This window comes from Falco punctatus (genome assembly GCF_963210335.1).
Source record: "Falco punctatus genome assembly, chromosome: 1".
NCBI lineage: Eukaryota > Metazoa > Chordata > Aves > Falconiformes > Falconidae > Falco > Falco punctatus.
In genome coordinates this window covers 123452961-123469763 of record NC_137580.1, presented here as the reverse complement: position 1 = coordinate 123469763, position 16803 = coordinate 123452961, and the positions used below count along the sequence as shown (strand labels likewise).

The 16803-nt window shown below is 39.6% G+C and overlaps 1 protein-coding gene across 2 annotated transcripts in view; it reads left to right on the top strand.

Annotated features, from left to right (window-relative positions):
* Positions 1-16803, top strand: part of SMURF2 (SMAD specific E3 ubiquitin protein ligase 2) — a 63273-nt gene that overhangs the window by 36462 nt on the left and 10008 nt on the right. The window contains exons 4-10 of one of the 2 annotated variants that reach the window (XM_080378209.1): positions 1786-1919; positions 3076-3141; positions 6721-6805; positions 8119-8202; positions 9601-9803; positions 9988-10072; positions 12797-12955. In XM_080378209.1, coding sequence (XP_080234335.1) covers positions 1786-1919; positions 3076-3141; positions 6721-6805; positions 8119-8202; positions 9601-9803; positions 9988-10072; positions 12797-12955 — 816 coding nt within the window. Of the gene's footprint in view, positions 1-1785; positions 1920-3075; positions 3142-5244; positions 5361-6720; positions 6806-8118; positions 8203-9600; positions 9804-9987; positions 10073-12796; positions 12956-16803 lie in introns of those variants that run through there. The other variant, XM_080378210.1, reaches the window with a different exon arrangement.

Sequence of the window (16803 nt, the reverse complement as noted above, 5' to 3'; positions counted from 1 at the left end):
AACCATATACCTTTGACTTTTTTAAAGCAACAAGGAAAACTGGAAAATTCAAGACAGGTCATGATAAGTCTTTATTTTTAAGTGCACCTAACTTGTTCTCATAAGAATTTATTTTAAGTACATGAAACATTGTAGACTGCAACTGTGCACGTGAAATACCCATCTTCATCTCTCGTTTCTTTATGCAAAATTGGCATTGTCAAGGTTGTAAGGCCAAAAATCTGAGCTACATTATGCAATCACTTTACTATTGAAAGAAACTTTGGGATTTTTTTTGTGTGTGAAGTTTGTGTTTTGCTTGTGTGTTGGGCATTTTTGTTTGTTTGTTTTGTGTTTCTTTTGGTTTGGTTTTGTTTAAATGTGCATTGGTTGTTTTAGACCACGCTCATGGGTATGTGCCTACAGTTAGGCTATTCCATCTTCTACTTACTGGGTCAGTCCCTGTCTGCAGGTGGGGAAAAGAAGTTGTCAAAGTTCTGGGTTTTGGAAAAGGAAAAATGGGAGAAGCGTTAATTGAGAACTTAGCTGATCACAGCTGCAATTTTAAGCCATGACAGTTACTATTGTTTGGTTTGCCAACCTTGACAGTATCATTTCTATCTTTATGAAAATATTAAGATGTTTTAAAGCTGATAAAGTCTCAGTCAATGGGGGGTGATGTATTTAGGTGTTGAAGGAAAACTGATCAAACTCAACCAAAACCAAACAAAAAGCACTTGGAACTAAACTGCAGAAGGGCAGAATTTGTGATCTGGGAAGGGAGAACTACAAGCAGTTCCTGGGATCAAAGCCAGAGCTACAGATGCATTTTCCTCAACTTGAAATAACTGTAGTTCAGTATTGGCTGTAGCTGATTTATCTTAGGTGTTTTGAAACTGTCCTCTGAAAGTTTTGAAAACAAGAACTAGCTCACAAAGTAATTGCTTCTGAAGGACAAAGCTTCAAACAAAAAAGCAACAGTAAAATAACCTATGGTGTCCAGGTTTCCCCAAGTCTGTAAAATGCAGATCTGGGTTTTACAAAAGCATTTCAGCGGTAATGCTGCGAGGAGGCAGTCCACAGCAGGAGGGGAATGTGGCACATCTCAGCTAAAATATGTGATGGGTCACATTCGTAATAGGTAATGTATGTTGTAAACGAGGCCCTTCTGAAGCTGTCTTCATAGTAAATTAGCTTCCCAAAGATTGGTTAACTGCAGATGTATAATTAGGTTTGCCTTATGTTTTCCCTGAGCATTCAGAAGAGCTCTAAACGAGGGTGCCTTGCATTGCTGGTGGTTGGAAGAGTAGCCTGAGAAGCAGCAGCAGATGAAGTGCTGTGAAAGGATGCTGAACTGATAGGTTCTGTCCTGGCATTTGGACCGCTCTGCCTGCTAGCCTGCTCACAAACACATGCTGCCACGAGCATTGCTGTTGTCTTTGGTTAGGCTGAGCTTAGGCATGAATCTAAGCATGTTTGTAGCTGTGGTCACCCGGCCAGCCCACAGCTTGTTCATGTTACTGTTTTTAAATGGATTTTGATAGACTTTGGATTCACTTGAACGCCTTCTTCCAGAAGCAGGATTTTAGATTAGTTTGTATTCAACTCCTTCATAAGACATGCTTTCATTAAAGTATAATGTGTACATCTTATGTGAAGATGACTTACTCCCTGGCTGATACAGTGTGTGTTAAATTTTTAATGTAATGGTTGATAACCTTTTTTTCTTCCGCAAGATGATTTCTGGAGCATCTTCAAAGTATTCAGTAAGTTTCACTCACAGTAGTGTTTTTCCACATTTTTCAGATATATTGGGAAGTCGGACTCAATAACAATCAGCGTGTGGAATCACAAGAAAATTCATAAAAAGCAGGGAGCTGGTTTTCTGGGTTGCGTGAGACTTCTTTCAAACGCCATCAACCGCCTTAAAGACACTGGTTGTAAGTAAGCTAAAGACTAAAGTTTCCTCTCCTTCAGACCAAACTTTTGTGCGCAGGCTTTTGAAGAGTGACGGTTGGACTTTTTTTTTTTTTTTTTTTTTTTTTTTTATAAAGCTTTATATTCCAGTTAGTTTGGCGGTTTGTAACAGTGTTTTGTGACTGAGGATAACACGAGTAGGTTAGAGCATGTAACTTACCTTTTGGCTTTTTAACTCCTCTGCCCCGTTACTGTCGACAGCGGTGCCCTCAGTGCCGCAGTCTGACTGTGGAATGTCAAGACTGAACATACTGTGTTGGAATTCCAAAGGAAGACAGGTTCTACTTGCCTTCAAATTATCTTTTTACTACCTTCAAAAATGTAAGTCTTAAGGAGTAAACAAAAGGGTAAATCTATCTTGAAGCTAAATTTTTAGTTTAAAAATTAATGGGCCTTCAAAATTAATAAGACAATTTTATCATAAGATATTAAGTGCTTTGTCACACTTTGAGAGGTTTGTATTTACTTTTGAAAAAGTTAATATATAAGATGTTTAATGGATGCCACTTCTGAACAAAATTCGGTGCACTGTTTGTGATGGAAAAGCAGTGCTTGGCTATAGAGATGATAAAAGAAAAAAGCGACATGCTGGTAGAGAAGTGTTGTGATTTTACCTTCAGTAACAGGTTCTGAATAACTGAAGTTCTTCTTTTTAAATATTTGTAGCTAGACCAGTGTTTCAGTGCATGGCACTTTGCTGAGTTTAATGCAGTTGCGCCTACCCAGCACGGAACACGTGGGCTGGTGCCGCAGGGTGGCTCCGGCTGTGCTGGTGGCAGTGCTGAACTGGAAGTGCTTTGTGGCAACGGCTGGTCTTCACAAAGGAAGAGAAGTCAAAATACTTCTCACAATCACTTGAGACATCCAATCTAGGATAATGTCATTTCCTATTCATCAGAAGAGCTTTGTGAAGTTGGAAAAATGTTAAAGCAATTTCTGATTTAAATTTATGAAAACAAAAAATGAGGTCTTGACTGAAGATTTTTGGTTTTGCATTCCTTCACCCATCTCTTAAAGTCTTAACTAGCTCACACCAGGCTGAATTTTGTTCTGATAGTACCTGCCTTTCAAAGGCAGGAAAATACTGTATGATTTACACTTTATGTCCTTGTTTCACAGATCAGAGATTGGATCTGTGCAAGCTTGGGCCAAATGACAATGATACTGTTAGAGGACAGATAGTAGGTAAGTAAGGGGTTTTATCTTTTTGTTCTCTTGGAGCTTAATAGTAGCTATAGAAATACCATTCCTAGATGTCAGTTTTCCAGTGTTTTTTTTTTGTTTCAAATTGTGTCTGGTGCTAGAGCCACTTGGATCTCAAGCTAGAAGTGTGTATGTAGAGACTTAAAAACAAACAAAACAAACCCCAAACTGAAACAAAAAAACCCAGCAGAACGAACCACCCCCAAAAAACCAAAACACATCACACACACACCCCCCTTATTGTAAGTGTTGGGACAGACACTTTTATTTTGTCTTCTTCTAACTCATAAACCCTCAATAATGCAAGAATTAAAAAGATAGCTGACAAGTTGTTTGTGGATACTTGTTTCTCAATTTCATAAAAACTCTTTGGTGCACTCTAAGTTGTTTCAGAAGGCAGTGTTTCTAGTAGGTCGCTTAAGAAGTTAAAAAAACCAAAGTTGGCCAGGATAAGGAGGTCTTTATTTTTCTGGCAAGATGTTAATGAGAACGTTTGGACATGGGGGAGAGAAAAGTGAATTTGCATGCGCAGGTTTATGTTCAATTCCTAGTTCAAATAATATCCAAGCAGCATTCTTGTTTTGTCAGCCAGGGAAAACTATTGAAATATCAGTCAGCAAATAAGGGCTTCAGTGCATTTGCTTGCTTTCCTCAGAGCGCTCTGTTGAACAGTACCTGTGACTTTACCTCTCCATGTTGCTTTAACCATCTGTCTAGCATCCGTTCTGCAAGCGTTTGCACAGAATTAAGATAAGAGTGAGGTGGCATAGGAGAGTCAAATGGTGGTAGAAATGTGGAATCGTAAGTGTGTTGCTGACACTTCAGACTGTTCTTGAATATTAAATTTTCCATGTGAGCTCGCCCAGAAGAGTAAAGGATAAAACAGTCGTTTTTCTGGGGTGCGTTATGTTGTCAGTTTGGTTTGCTTTTTGGTTTTGCTCCAGTATGCTGGTCCCCTGATCATCCATGCTGTGTGCATGTGGTTTTGTTTGTGGGGTTCCTTTTAGGAGGAAACAGCTCAGCGGACAGGAGAGCTTGTTCAGGGTCTGTGTGAGCAGCAGAGATGCTCTCTGCCCACAGCAGTCCTTCGGACACTGGCGGGAACTGTACCTTCACACCCTGACATGCTCTCATGCTGCCCTCCAGAGTATGCAGCATGCATCCTTGTCATCAGGAATTGGGAATGCTAGCCTTAATTAAACAAGAAAAAAACACACCAAAAAAAAAAAACCAACCATGCCAAAGCAGAAGGGTCTCAAGGCTGTTGGGATGCCAGGTGGGAAGCCTGGGGTGAGTACCACGCAGTGTGGGCATGGCAAATACACTTCAGAGACAACTAGTCGGTAGTGTGGGCATAAACTAGCCTGACCAGTTGGCTTAACCTGATGTGTGATCGTGAAACATAGTATAGCCAAAGCAGCACTGGGTCTTTGGGCATGCTGCTGGGGCTGGCCCTAATGAGCAGGAGCTGCCGGATCGTGCACTGAACCTAGAAAACAGCTCGTTGGGTTACGGTGGAGACTGAGAACAAATCTGTATGTCCTGCTTTCCACTGTTATTATCAGAAAGGTCAGCTGTCCTAGTCATGGCTGTGTTTTAATTTAATGCATCCTTGGTAAGATTCCATAGATTTCTGTCTTTTTTTTTTTTTTTTTTTAATTCAGATTGTTGTTATTAATCCCCTTATACTCTAACCTTTCTTCACTAATGCAGTTTTGTCGAATGGGTGAATGAGCCTGAGTAAAACTAGGTAATTCTGTTGCAGTAGTTAGGTGGTGGAGAAATCTTCGTTAAAAGTCAGTCAGGAGATAGATTAAGTTAGACTCTCAGTCCTTCTAATGATAAACTGGCTTAAATTAAGAGGCTATGCAAGATTGGAAAACAATATTAAAATGTAATGGATACCTTCAACAGATGATAAGCTTTCCACATCAAGTGCACATGGGTATGCCTTTTTTATTTGGGACAAGGAGCAAGGGGATCTTTATCTTAAATCCCTGGGGTTATCTTCAAAGTGGGGAAGAAAAGGGGACGCTTGTGGGTAGTGGATGCAAAGGGCACCTGAACTGTGTCTTAATCTTGCAGCTCTCTTCTGTGCCACCATTTTATTTCTGATGTGGCGGTGCAGAAAAAAATGAGTCCTTACTCATTACAAAATGAAGCCGTGCACAAATTTTGGTCCTCACGTAGGCAAAGAGGAGGTAATTGCCTTTGTTCAGTTTCATTTTTGTCTGTGTGTATTGCTTGCCAAACCTTGCCTACATGCAAAAATGTCAACTTGTAATGTGTGGGTCTGCAGAATAAATACATCCTCCAAGATTCTGATGTGGTTGAAATTAAATTGGAGGTGTCTTTTGCTCTGAGAAGTTGTTTTGTAGCGTTAGTGTTCATGGCAGACCAGGAGTAAAGCGAGCACATACTGCAGGGCTCCCTGGGTTGCTCTGTTGAAGGCCTAAAATGCTGAGCTTCAAAACATGTTATTGTTGCTGAAAATTTGGACTCTGTGGCAAAAACTGCTAGTACTACTACATCTTCTTTAACTTTGATCTTGACAAGAGTTTGATCGTGTCTAGGTTAAAGTCTGTAAGTTTATTTCACTGCATATATAAATATGACTTGAAAGCAGTTGTCCAGGGGTACAGTAGTGCCACCTCAAGAATCGTGTGCCACGGCACGTATTTAGTTTTTTAAGCAATCATTTTATTGTTAAAGGCAAAACAAAACATCAAAAAAAACAAACCCAACCCCAACTCCACAGGAACACAAGTGTTGTAAATTACCAGATTGGACACTTGCAAACTACGATACTGGGAACAAAAGCTGCCTGAAAATTTTTTTGTTGTCATAATTGTATTACAAAAGCTTCAGGCATAAATATCCATTACAATGAAACATGTGAAAAATAAAAATTACATTTTAAAAAAAAGTAATGCAGTTTTGCTGAGGGCAGTAAGGGCTTTTCAGGGTGCTGAGCACTGCTTTGTGTGAGCGTTGCATTTGACTTCTTACCACTGGCGTTAGAAAATAGCCAATAAACCAAATGTGTAGTGCTTCTAGAAGTGAAATTTTTGCCTGGTTTTATGTATGTGCGTGTGTTGAATCCCCTGTTTGCACAAAATACACGAGAAGTCAAAGACATACAGGAACCTGTTATTTTAGCTCTTTCTGTTAGAGGTGCTCCTGTTGGCAGTGCACGTTTGGCACTAGCGCTGTGCTGCTTGCTGTCCCAGCCCTGTGTGACGTTAGCCACCCTGCTGCTGCCAGAGGAGTGTCACAGTCAGTCTCATACAGAGACAAGTTAAGACAGCTTCACAGTTCACTGTTTTCAGCCTTAACTTGCATTCATATTCTTTAAGCTAACTTTCTTGAAGTCAGATGTAAAGGATTACGTGTATGAAAACACGCAGCGTTTTTGTGTAACTCCTTGGTTTGTGGGAAGGAAAAAATACCCAGAACGTGGCTCAGCTTAGTCCTCCAAGTTGTACCATTTCTCTTTCAGATATCACTGTAATTTGCATTCAGGTATCATATCTTTAATGGTTTTTTTTATTATCTTAATAGTAAGTCTTCAGTCCAGAGACCGAATAGGCACAGGAGGACAAGTTGTGGATTGCAGTCGGTTATTCGATAATGATTTACCAGACGGGTAAGCTGACATCACTGTGGTGTAAATACAAATACAGCTCATACAACAGGCTTTTGCAGTAATGAGAAATCAGTGTACAAATAGGTTGATTTATTTTTATTCTTGCACTCAGAGTTCTACAGTTTTGCATTTAGGAGTAGGAGATAAGCCAGCTAGGATACACAACATCATTAATAGTTTGACCCCCGTCTTGTGTCTTCTTGGAAAATGGGAGGTGGCATATATGAGTAAATGCAATACAAAATATACTTATCTAGGAAAACATGTGTCTTTCAAATTGTAGAACTGATAAGCTAATATAATGTTAAATCACAGCCAGCAAACTGACTTCATCCCTACAGCGCTTTTGTAGCAAGGTAGTGAATGCACAAGCCTGGCTGCCTTCCACAGCACGCTGCGGAGGTGTACGCTGTTATAAAAATGGATTGCTTTTTCTTCCATGTAATTCATAGTGAAGAAAACATGATTAGAAAAGGTAATGGAGCCTGAGTTCTTGCTGTATTTACCTGCCAAAGCCTGGGTTTAGGATTTTGGTTTGTCCCTGTGAGATTTCATGACATCATTAACACCTAAAACAGTTTTGTGAATACAGAAAAATGCTCTGTTTTAGGTTCTGGTGCTGTCATCAGCTTTTTCAGAGCAAGCACAGACCTTCTGAATGTGATTCTTGGCAGGTAAAGACAGGAGAAACTGATTTTTCAGATGATGAATTTTGTAATGTAAATTATCATCTAAGCCCTCAACAGCATTCTTTTGTTAATTTGGAGTCTGGAGAAGTCAAAAACATTTCTGAAAATGCTTTTAGATTTTCACATAAAAATGTTCCTTGTATAAATATTGCTTATTTAATTGTGTAACTGCAGTTAGCTGTATAGCCTTGTGTATTTTGGACTGCAAAAGTCATAATAATTAAAAAGTCACGTTATTTGAAGGTGACTTTTTAATGAAAGCGAGTAGTGCATGAAGGTGCTATGAAAGCACTTACTAGAATCAGTGGTCGAAAGAAGTTAAATGCATTATTAAACACGATGTTTTCAAGAAGTTTCTTTATATGACTATTAAGATTTAATTAGAATTTAGACAGTTATTGGACATGAAGGTGTGATATTGTTAATGATATGCCTGTTTCCAAGGGAAGAATCTTTAAATCAATTCTGAGTTGAACTTTCAGTTGTTTCCTGTTACCGTGTTCAGCTAACATGATTCATAATAGCGTAAGTCTTCCTGAGTTGGCATTTATGTTGGAAACATTTTGTGCCCTGGTTTCCTGGAAATACCACTTATTGCCTTATCTCTCAATGTCTGAATTCTAGGTGGGAGGAGCGGAGAACTGCTTCTGGAAGGATCCAGTATTTAAATCACATTACACGAACAACTCAGTGGGAGCGACCAACACGGTAAGAAACTATGTAGGAGACGCTGCAGGTGATGAAGTTTGCTTGCTGCCCAGGAGCGCTGAGCACAAGTGATTCTAAGTGGCTCTAACGGGTATTCAGCTTCCCCTGAGTCACTCCACAAATGCTGTTTGCTTTTCTTCTCTAACATCCTACTTCTTCAGTCTGCCTAATGCCTAACCTGAAATAATCATTCTGGCTAGGTGTTCTTCCTCCCCAAATACTAGCATCTTTGTTTTCTGGTAGAGCTGCTGTAGTAGAACCCTATACAGACATTACAATGTGCAGCATTGTAAGGGATGAAGATGATCACAAATAGCTGACACACATTGTCTGTGGACGTCCTATGACCATGTAATCCAGAACTTTTAAAGCTGACTGTTAACAGAGCATGTTTCAAAATCATTGGAATCACCTTTTCTAATAGCCATAGATATGTGTTCCAAAGCTGTTCCTCAAATCAGTTTTGAGGTTACCTGAATTGTAGGCAGTGGTGTTGCACATTTTTCGCACTCTTCTGCAGACTGTCTGTGCCTGCAGACTGTCTCTTCCATCCTCAGTAAATATTATTCCAGTCTGAGTATGGATATATTTGACTTAAAATAATCTGTACTGTTAATGCTGCCAGCTCCAGTATATATTTGCAGTTTTCAAGTGAGTGAAGGTACTGAACAGCTTTTTAATTTACCTATCTGTATTTTTCCTGGTATGTTAAAATACCTATTCTAAGCTCTAGGCACATTTACGCTAGAAAAACAAATACAGAATACATAATTTGTTTCAGGGATTTCCTGCGTCCTTATCAATCCTCTTGAATCCATTTTAAATCCTTTTGAAAGGAGCATTGAGCTACAAAACCACATAATTCAGTGTTTCCTCTTGCAGTAGAGCTCTCAAGCACAACTGGGTTTTTTTGTCTTATTTAGCCCTTTTTCATCATACTTGCCTAATAACCTTCCTTAAAAATTGGAAGGAATAACAAAGCCTAATCACTTCTTCAGCCGTGTGAAGACATGGTGAGAAAGTTTGGGTTGTATGCTGCTCATTAAAAAACCAACAACAACGACAAAAAGCAAACAAACAAAAAAAACATTCAGCACTCTGTTTGAGGTGGGAACTGAGTGAGTATTTGATACGATCTTGATCCTCCTAGTATCATATACTAAGTGTCAGGTCAAACCCTGAGATTGGTGAGGAGGTTTACTAATTACTCTGGGATGAACCAGCGAGCGCGGAACAGCAGCTTTCTGCCCATCTTCGAGGTGTCATGCTCAACAAGTCAGCTGCTCAGTTCTGCCATCCGCAAGGATTTTCCAAGAGCCCTTAGGTGAGCCCTCCCTCAAGTGTGGTGTGTAGCCCTGTGTCCAGTCAGCATTGCAGTTTTCACGTTTTCCTCCACAGGCCGGCATCTGAATACTCCAGCCCAGGCAGACCGCTCAGCTGTTTTGTGGACGAGAACACTCCGATTACAGGGACGAACGGTGCAACCTGTGGGCAGTCATCAGATCCCCGGCTGGCGGAGAGGAGAGTCAGGTCACAGAGGCACAGAAATTACATGAGCAGGACACACTTGCACACTCCTCCCGATTTGCCTGAAGGATACGGTATGCAAATTAATTTTTTTTTTTAATTGTAGGTCTCCCAAGAAACCGGGAAAATGGGTTGTGTCTTCTCCTTGTGTGTGAGATCCTTTTGATTTCTTAGTTTGGGGTAGTCAGCTTTTGTGGTTTTTTGTATTGATTTTTTTTTTTTTATTATTCTAGTTATTAATTTATCTTGATTTCACAGAGCAAAGGACGACTCAGCAAGGTCAGGTCTATTTTCTGCATACTCAGACTGGTGTTAGCACGTGGCACGATCCAAGAGTACCTAGGTAAGAAACGATTGAAGTATCCTTAAAGTATCAAATCAAAACAGTTTGAGCAGTACTCTCCTCAGTTTTCTCTAATCTTGTATTTCTGACTCTTGGCCCTTGATGTATCACTTTAACAAGTCATTCATCAAAATAAATTAGTCTCCCTTCCTCAGTTTTTCAAGTTGTTACCTTAATGCAGAAATGGAAGATCAAGAAATACGTTAGTGGTGTTTGGAAAACAGGTATAGTGAACCGATTGTAGATCATGCATTTAAGTTATAGCCACGTCCCGGTTTTAACCCTCTGCAAAATAATGAAACAAAAAGTAGGAACCGAGTACTTCCAAAGATTTAGATTTATCAAGATACTTCAGTGAAAGCTGAGTTGGTTTTGGTTTTTTATTCAGGCTTTGGAAGTTAGCAAGACCTGAGAAATTGGCAGTGTATATTTATGAAGAATAAACTTTGTGACAAATGTGATCATTTTTGATGGAGGAGCAGACAAAGGGAAAAATGTGAAAATCCAGTGGATGCCCCTTGTATGTTTAGAGAGACAGTTTGTAGTGAGCTACAATCTCATTAGCTTAAATTTACTTGTCTGTGATAATTATTGTCCTGTGTTCAGACTACCAAACATAATTTACTCAAGGAGTGGGAATCTTGGTACATTTTGAAGAAACTAATTAGAGATGCTGGGTCATAAAAAGCTGGAAGCTGAAATGGTGAGCTGTGTTTGAAATGCCAGAATGTTGTTGTTTTAAAAAGAGGAAGGAAAAAAAGGGGGTGGGGGGTGGGGTGGGGCAGGCTACATTTGAGTATGGTAGCAAACATTTAAAAACGCACAAGCTTTTTTAGAGCAAGTTTCCTATTAGCAGAAATGAATATTTTCTTTATAATGTTCTACCATGAATGTTCCTAGAGCAATCGTATATGCTTTCAAGCATCTCATTAGCAGCGTATAATTGGGAAAGAATTTGGTGGGGAGAAGCAAACGGGTAGAGAAGCTGCGAGAGACTGACCTGTGATTAAAATACTATAACTGCTATTTCTGTTGCAGCTATCTCAACACTCAGGAGGAAATAAATCTGAAGTGTCCTTCTGGTTTAGTCTCCTTATTTACACAATACATGTGTACATATTGTCTGTGATTGTACACGTGATTATTTCTGATGTGTTTGAAAGGAAAGGAGGATAATGGAAATGATTGTTAGCCTCTGATGGTAGTTTGAAATACCGAGCAGTCCTGTTGACAATGATTGCCTCTTAAGGTCTGTGGATGGTGGTGTAAAATACCGTGTGTAGTTTTAAATTGGCAGCAAGTGCTGGCATCTGTGAGAAGTGTAGCAACTTGGTCAGCTGCTGCGGGTGTTCATTCCCATGGAAACGGGTATCTTAAGAAGGATAAAGTGTCTCATGGCTATAGCTTCATTGCATTTTCAAATGATTCTTTTGTTTTTATTACTGCTTCTGTGTGACAAGAATATACTGTGCTTTGATGCCCTATCTGTAGGCTTGAGAGTACGATAGTTGGGCATTAGGAAGTCTGTGACTTGCGTATTAGGCAAAATTAGAAACTAGAAGTCTCTAAAAAACAATTATGTCACGATTTAATCCTTAAGTTTGCGGTATAGTCGTTTTGTATGAAATTGTGAGTTAGTGCTGCTTTTAGGTGTGGCAGCAGAAACTGCATGAGTGTCTCTGAGACCAAAATTTGGCTGTTTGCATGAGGGTAGACTTTATGTCGTTTCTAAGGAATATAGTGTTTTTACACTAACACACCACAGCCATTTGGTTAATAAAAGTAAGCCCTACAGTTTGGTAGCGGCGTGTGTATGGGGTGACACCAGCAGAAGTTCAGTCCCAGAGCCTTGTGTTTTCCATCAGTGGCTTCTCAGCCTTTGGAGTCCCTGCGGGCGGCATCTTTTCCGCCGTTCTGTCCCTTGGCTCTTTCTTCCCCCCATCTCATGTGCTACTGGGAGATCTGAAGCCTTACACCTTTCAAAAGAGCCATGCTTGACAGTGGGAGATACCCGAGGTGTGAATTACATAAATGAAAAACCAGTAAGCGTATATGTTTTTGAAGACTAGAATTTTTCAGCGAACCTCTGGAATGAACCTGCATCTTCCCAATTCCAGCAGAATCTTCCTGAGACCCGTTATGCTGCCTGTGCATTGCTCGGTACAGAGCCAAATTGTTGTTCATATAATATTTCATTTGAAATATTTTGTTAGAGACCTCTTTGCTTCCCACCAGCACTTGGGGGTTTGGGGCAAAACTGCCTGTGCCATACACATCCCATGTGTAATTCTTTGTGGAAAGTGTAACTCTTCAGAAATATAGTTTTGTTTTGTAGGAGTTTTGAAAGTGTGATTCAGAGTTCCTTTCATGACTAATGTTGTTTTACAAATGTTTTCTGTCAGGATTAGTGTAGAACTGCAATTCCATTTTGGCAAATATGGCCACAGTCTTTGTTTTAAGCCTCTATTAATTTAACATCTGAAGTTAGTTTGTAAAAATGAAGGTTATTTGATAAGAATTTTTTTCCCCACGGCATGTGTTCTGGGGTGTGTGTTTTTTCTTTGGTGGGCTTGCACCTTGGGAGTAGAGATTCCAGCTGAACAGATCAAGTTTCTGAAACAATACATTTTCTCAGACTTCATGGAATTGTTCTGTTACATTTACGCTTGTTTGGCTCGGAGGCCCAATGCTGAGGTATTTTTCATTTTATATTTGTTTTCACAGGGATCTTAGCAACATCAATTGTGAAGAGCTTGGTCCACTGCCTCCTGGATGGGAGATCCGAAATACGGCAACAGGCAGAGTTTATTTTGTTGACCATAACAACAGGACAACGCAGTTCACAGATCCACGGCTATCTGCTAACTTGCATTTAGTTTTAAAGTAAGTCTGAAGTCTCTGGCGCATGAATAGAGGAAAGAAAGTGACTCTTGAGGGGTGCTAGGTGTTATATCGAGAGGTATTCTGCCATGCAGCAGTATTTAAGACACAGTGGTGGTGCAGAACACACTGCCAGCTTACTGTTGCACAGCAAAGACCAGGTTGGTGTCCTTGCTGGGGGGGGAATTCTCTAGCAGCATTTAGGCAGGAATGTGGCTATTGTGATGCTGGGAGTTGGGGGCAGCAGAGGGGGGAAGCAAGTGCTGGCCAGAGGAAAAGATTGGCCCATAGATATTTTTTTTCTCCTGACAGCAAGAGAGACGCTTTCTTTCCTTCCCTTTCTACTTCGTAGTGCTTTCAGTTACGGAGAACTTGCTTGAAAATAAGAGGTTGCATTCAGTAGCCAGTGGTGTGAAATACTGATGAGTTAGGCAAGGGTGCACGAGTGTCCGACTATTCTCCTGAAATAAAGAAATAATTCATCTCTTACCTTCAGTATTCTAGTAAGACTAGTTGAGATGTTCTCAAAATAAGACCCCAGTAATTTAACTCAGATTTTTTACAAAAAGAATAAAATAAAATAGGAACCGTATTTTTTTTTTTCCCTGCCTTAGTGTTTTGATACCACATTCTCATACTGCACTTTTAAAAAGAGAAGGGGACACTCAAAAGAATTCTGGCTCTTGTTTTTATTCCCTAGGAACTCATTTCACACTGCGGGGGCCGGGTGTGTGTGTGTGTGTCTGTGAAAAATGGAAACCCAAAAGCAAACAAACATTATTTTATTTATTTATTTTCCATAGACAAGGCTATCAGTTTGTCCAGGCTATTTGGGAGTTTGTCTGTATTGTTTCTCTTTCTAACACCTTTTAATACTCTTGGGAAACACCTGTGAAGTATTGAGTAGGTGTTAAGTGGAAGAAATAATGAGGAGTTGGTTAGGTAGAAAGCCACCCAGCCCTGGGCAAGGAGCGACTGGGAGGAATAGTCCTTTGTAGGAAGTGAATCGTTGGGAAGAAAAGCTGAAGGAAAGAATAATGGGAACAAGCACTGAAAAGACAAAACCGGGGAATGGAAAGTAATATCCAGGAGGTCAGGAGCTTTTGTGTCCTACAGAAAAGCTGGCTAGCCTTTGTCTGCCCAATATACATTTGAACTTAACCCTCCAAGAGGGAGAGAAGAGTCTAAATATTGACAAATACGTACTTTGTTTAGAGACATCATTGGTTATGTGTATGTATATTATTTAATAAGCTCCCATCACCCAGACACTTTGGGTTCTTTTTTCTTTTTTTTTTTTTAATTTAAAACAAAGAAATGACTACTAATTTTAGCTGACTTTATATTGGTAGTTTCAAATGAACGTGATCTTGAAAAAAACACCAAACCAGTGGAGGAGCATGTTTGTGTTTGAAACGTAGGAAAGTTCATTAAATTCATTCAAATTTAGGTATTTTACCCAAAGAAAAACTTCAGACCTTCTTAACTACAACAATGCAGTACTTACACTGTAGAAAATTCAAAAATATTTGAAAAACTGTCCTTCACAGGTAGGTTTTTTTTGAACAATGCTAGGGTCACAGTGTCTAGTTCTACACGTATTGTGGAGGACAAATACACAGGTAGCTTTGTGATCTGGAAAATCCAGTTTGACTTGCAAGAATCAGAACCATTTTGCATTTCCTTAAGTTTAAAGCGCTAGTACAGTGTGCTTAAGTTTTTCTTTTGTACATCTGTCTTTCATTAGGGGAGGATTTCAGAAATTCAACCAACAGTGTCATCAGCAAAATCTGCTGCCTGATAAATCTTTTTCTGGTGTTTATTCTTTTACTGCACCAACCAGGATACGTGAAAGCCACCCCCTCCAACCCCCCCACCCCAAGCCCACCTCCCTATTTGTTCTTTCAAAGGAAAAACAAAAGTAGTTTGCCTTAGGCCTGTCATTTTATAAATTGTCTGAGAAATAAGTTTAGTATTTGGGTGGGATGGGCGTGCTAGTGTTTAAGGTTCAAAGGCATAATAAAAGTTTACTCTCAGTGATACTGACTTTACTATTGAGCTGGGTAAAGCAGTTTGTTCTTCCATTGGTGACATTGCCAGTTATGAAAATAATCAAACTTGTTACCCAGTTCTGTTTTAAAATATTGGCCAAGGATTTGTGATAGTTTTTGATCATTATGGCACCAGAAAACTATTGAGCTGTGTCCTTAAAGCACTGTACAGGGTCAGAGTCATTCAGCTGTGAAAACAAACGAAGAAATTAGATTTAATTACTTTAAGCGCTGCAGATTGTTTAGCTAATACTGCACCGATTATTTTAGTCTGATATGGAGGATGGCATTTTATTTTTCTCTTCCTATTTTAGATTGGTTTAATTTGATACATAGATCTGAAGTTCATGCTCGTTCCAGAGATCACCTTTTCATCAAGACTGCCATTGAGCAGCTATGCGGTTAGGGGACTAGGTCTTTTTTGCTCTGAAAGGTAGTATGAACGTATGCTCACGTCAGCGTGTAATTATGACCTCTAGTAGGCATACACAAGGAGTATTTTCACATGCTCATGCTTATGGAATTAGAAAGTTTGGAAGATAGAACGATGATTTTGCTTTAATTTGTGCGTCAAGTAAATACAGTTTAAGTGAAATAAATACATAAAGCTAATCACAAATGAAAAGAAATGACCGTGCACGAGCACAGATGACATAGAGCCATATTCTGGAACTGCTCTGAGTGAGTGTCTCTAAATTATTGTCATGACTTGGTTTCTCAGGAGTGACTTCAAATAGCTGTAGTTTGTTGTAAGACCAATGTGATCAGCTTGCAAATAAAGTTAAGGAAGCCTTATTTAAAAAAAACAAACAACCCAAACCAACAACTGAAGCAAACAGCAATACACTGTGAAGGTAACAACATCTATTAAGCTAACTTCTGGAGTCGTGCATCCTTGGACACAGTGGCAAAGTAGGATTTCTGTGCACTATTGCCTCCTTAGAGCCCAGGAGTAAAGAGGTAGTATTATTAATATTAAGCTTTGAGTTCTTGCTGAAGTGATCTACGTGTGCCATTGCAGGGGTTTCTAAATGTTATGCTTGTAAGACTACTGATAAAGATTTCCCGGTCACCTGGTGTTAGTTTCCCTCGAGGGTGGTTTGTGCAAAATTGCTCTAAATAGCAGGTTAGCAAATAATAGAATAGCTGTTCCAGAGCCACTGGGCAAACGGGGAACACCCCCACCTTTTTTTAATTGCCAATTCCGAATGGCCCTGTGGTGGAAGCCTGCTGGAAGTGAAGCCTGGCTGGCCAGAAGGGCTTTCTAGTAGACCTTGTTTCGAAACAGACTGAAATTTTTCAATACATTAGCACTGCGTTTGGTTCCATCTAATGTTTTTTGGTCTTTGATGTTGAAAAAAACAGTTTATTAAGATTGCACTGGGAAACGCTCTGAATTATAACCTTTCTTCTTTCTCCAGTAAACTTAAGGCATTCTCATGTGTTCACACAGAGGTAATTCTTCTCATGGTTTAGTTACAGTACAGCTTTTATCCCACATAGTTTGGAAATGCCACGCTGAAAAGCTGTAAAAATACCGACTTACTGTGTACAAAAAATGACATGAGAGGATATCTCTGCAACACGATTAATTTACTTTTCCTAGTAAGAAGGTAGATTTACAAAATCTCTTAGAATTGCTAGTAAAAATACTTGCTTATCTGTGCCAATTAGTTACATGTGAACTCCCAAATTCCTGTGGTCCAGACTAGGCCAGGTACAAGGGACAAGGTCCTTGCCAAGCTGCCAGTACAAACATCTTTTTGTAAGCTTACTCTTTTTCAGACAAGCCATTGAAAA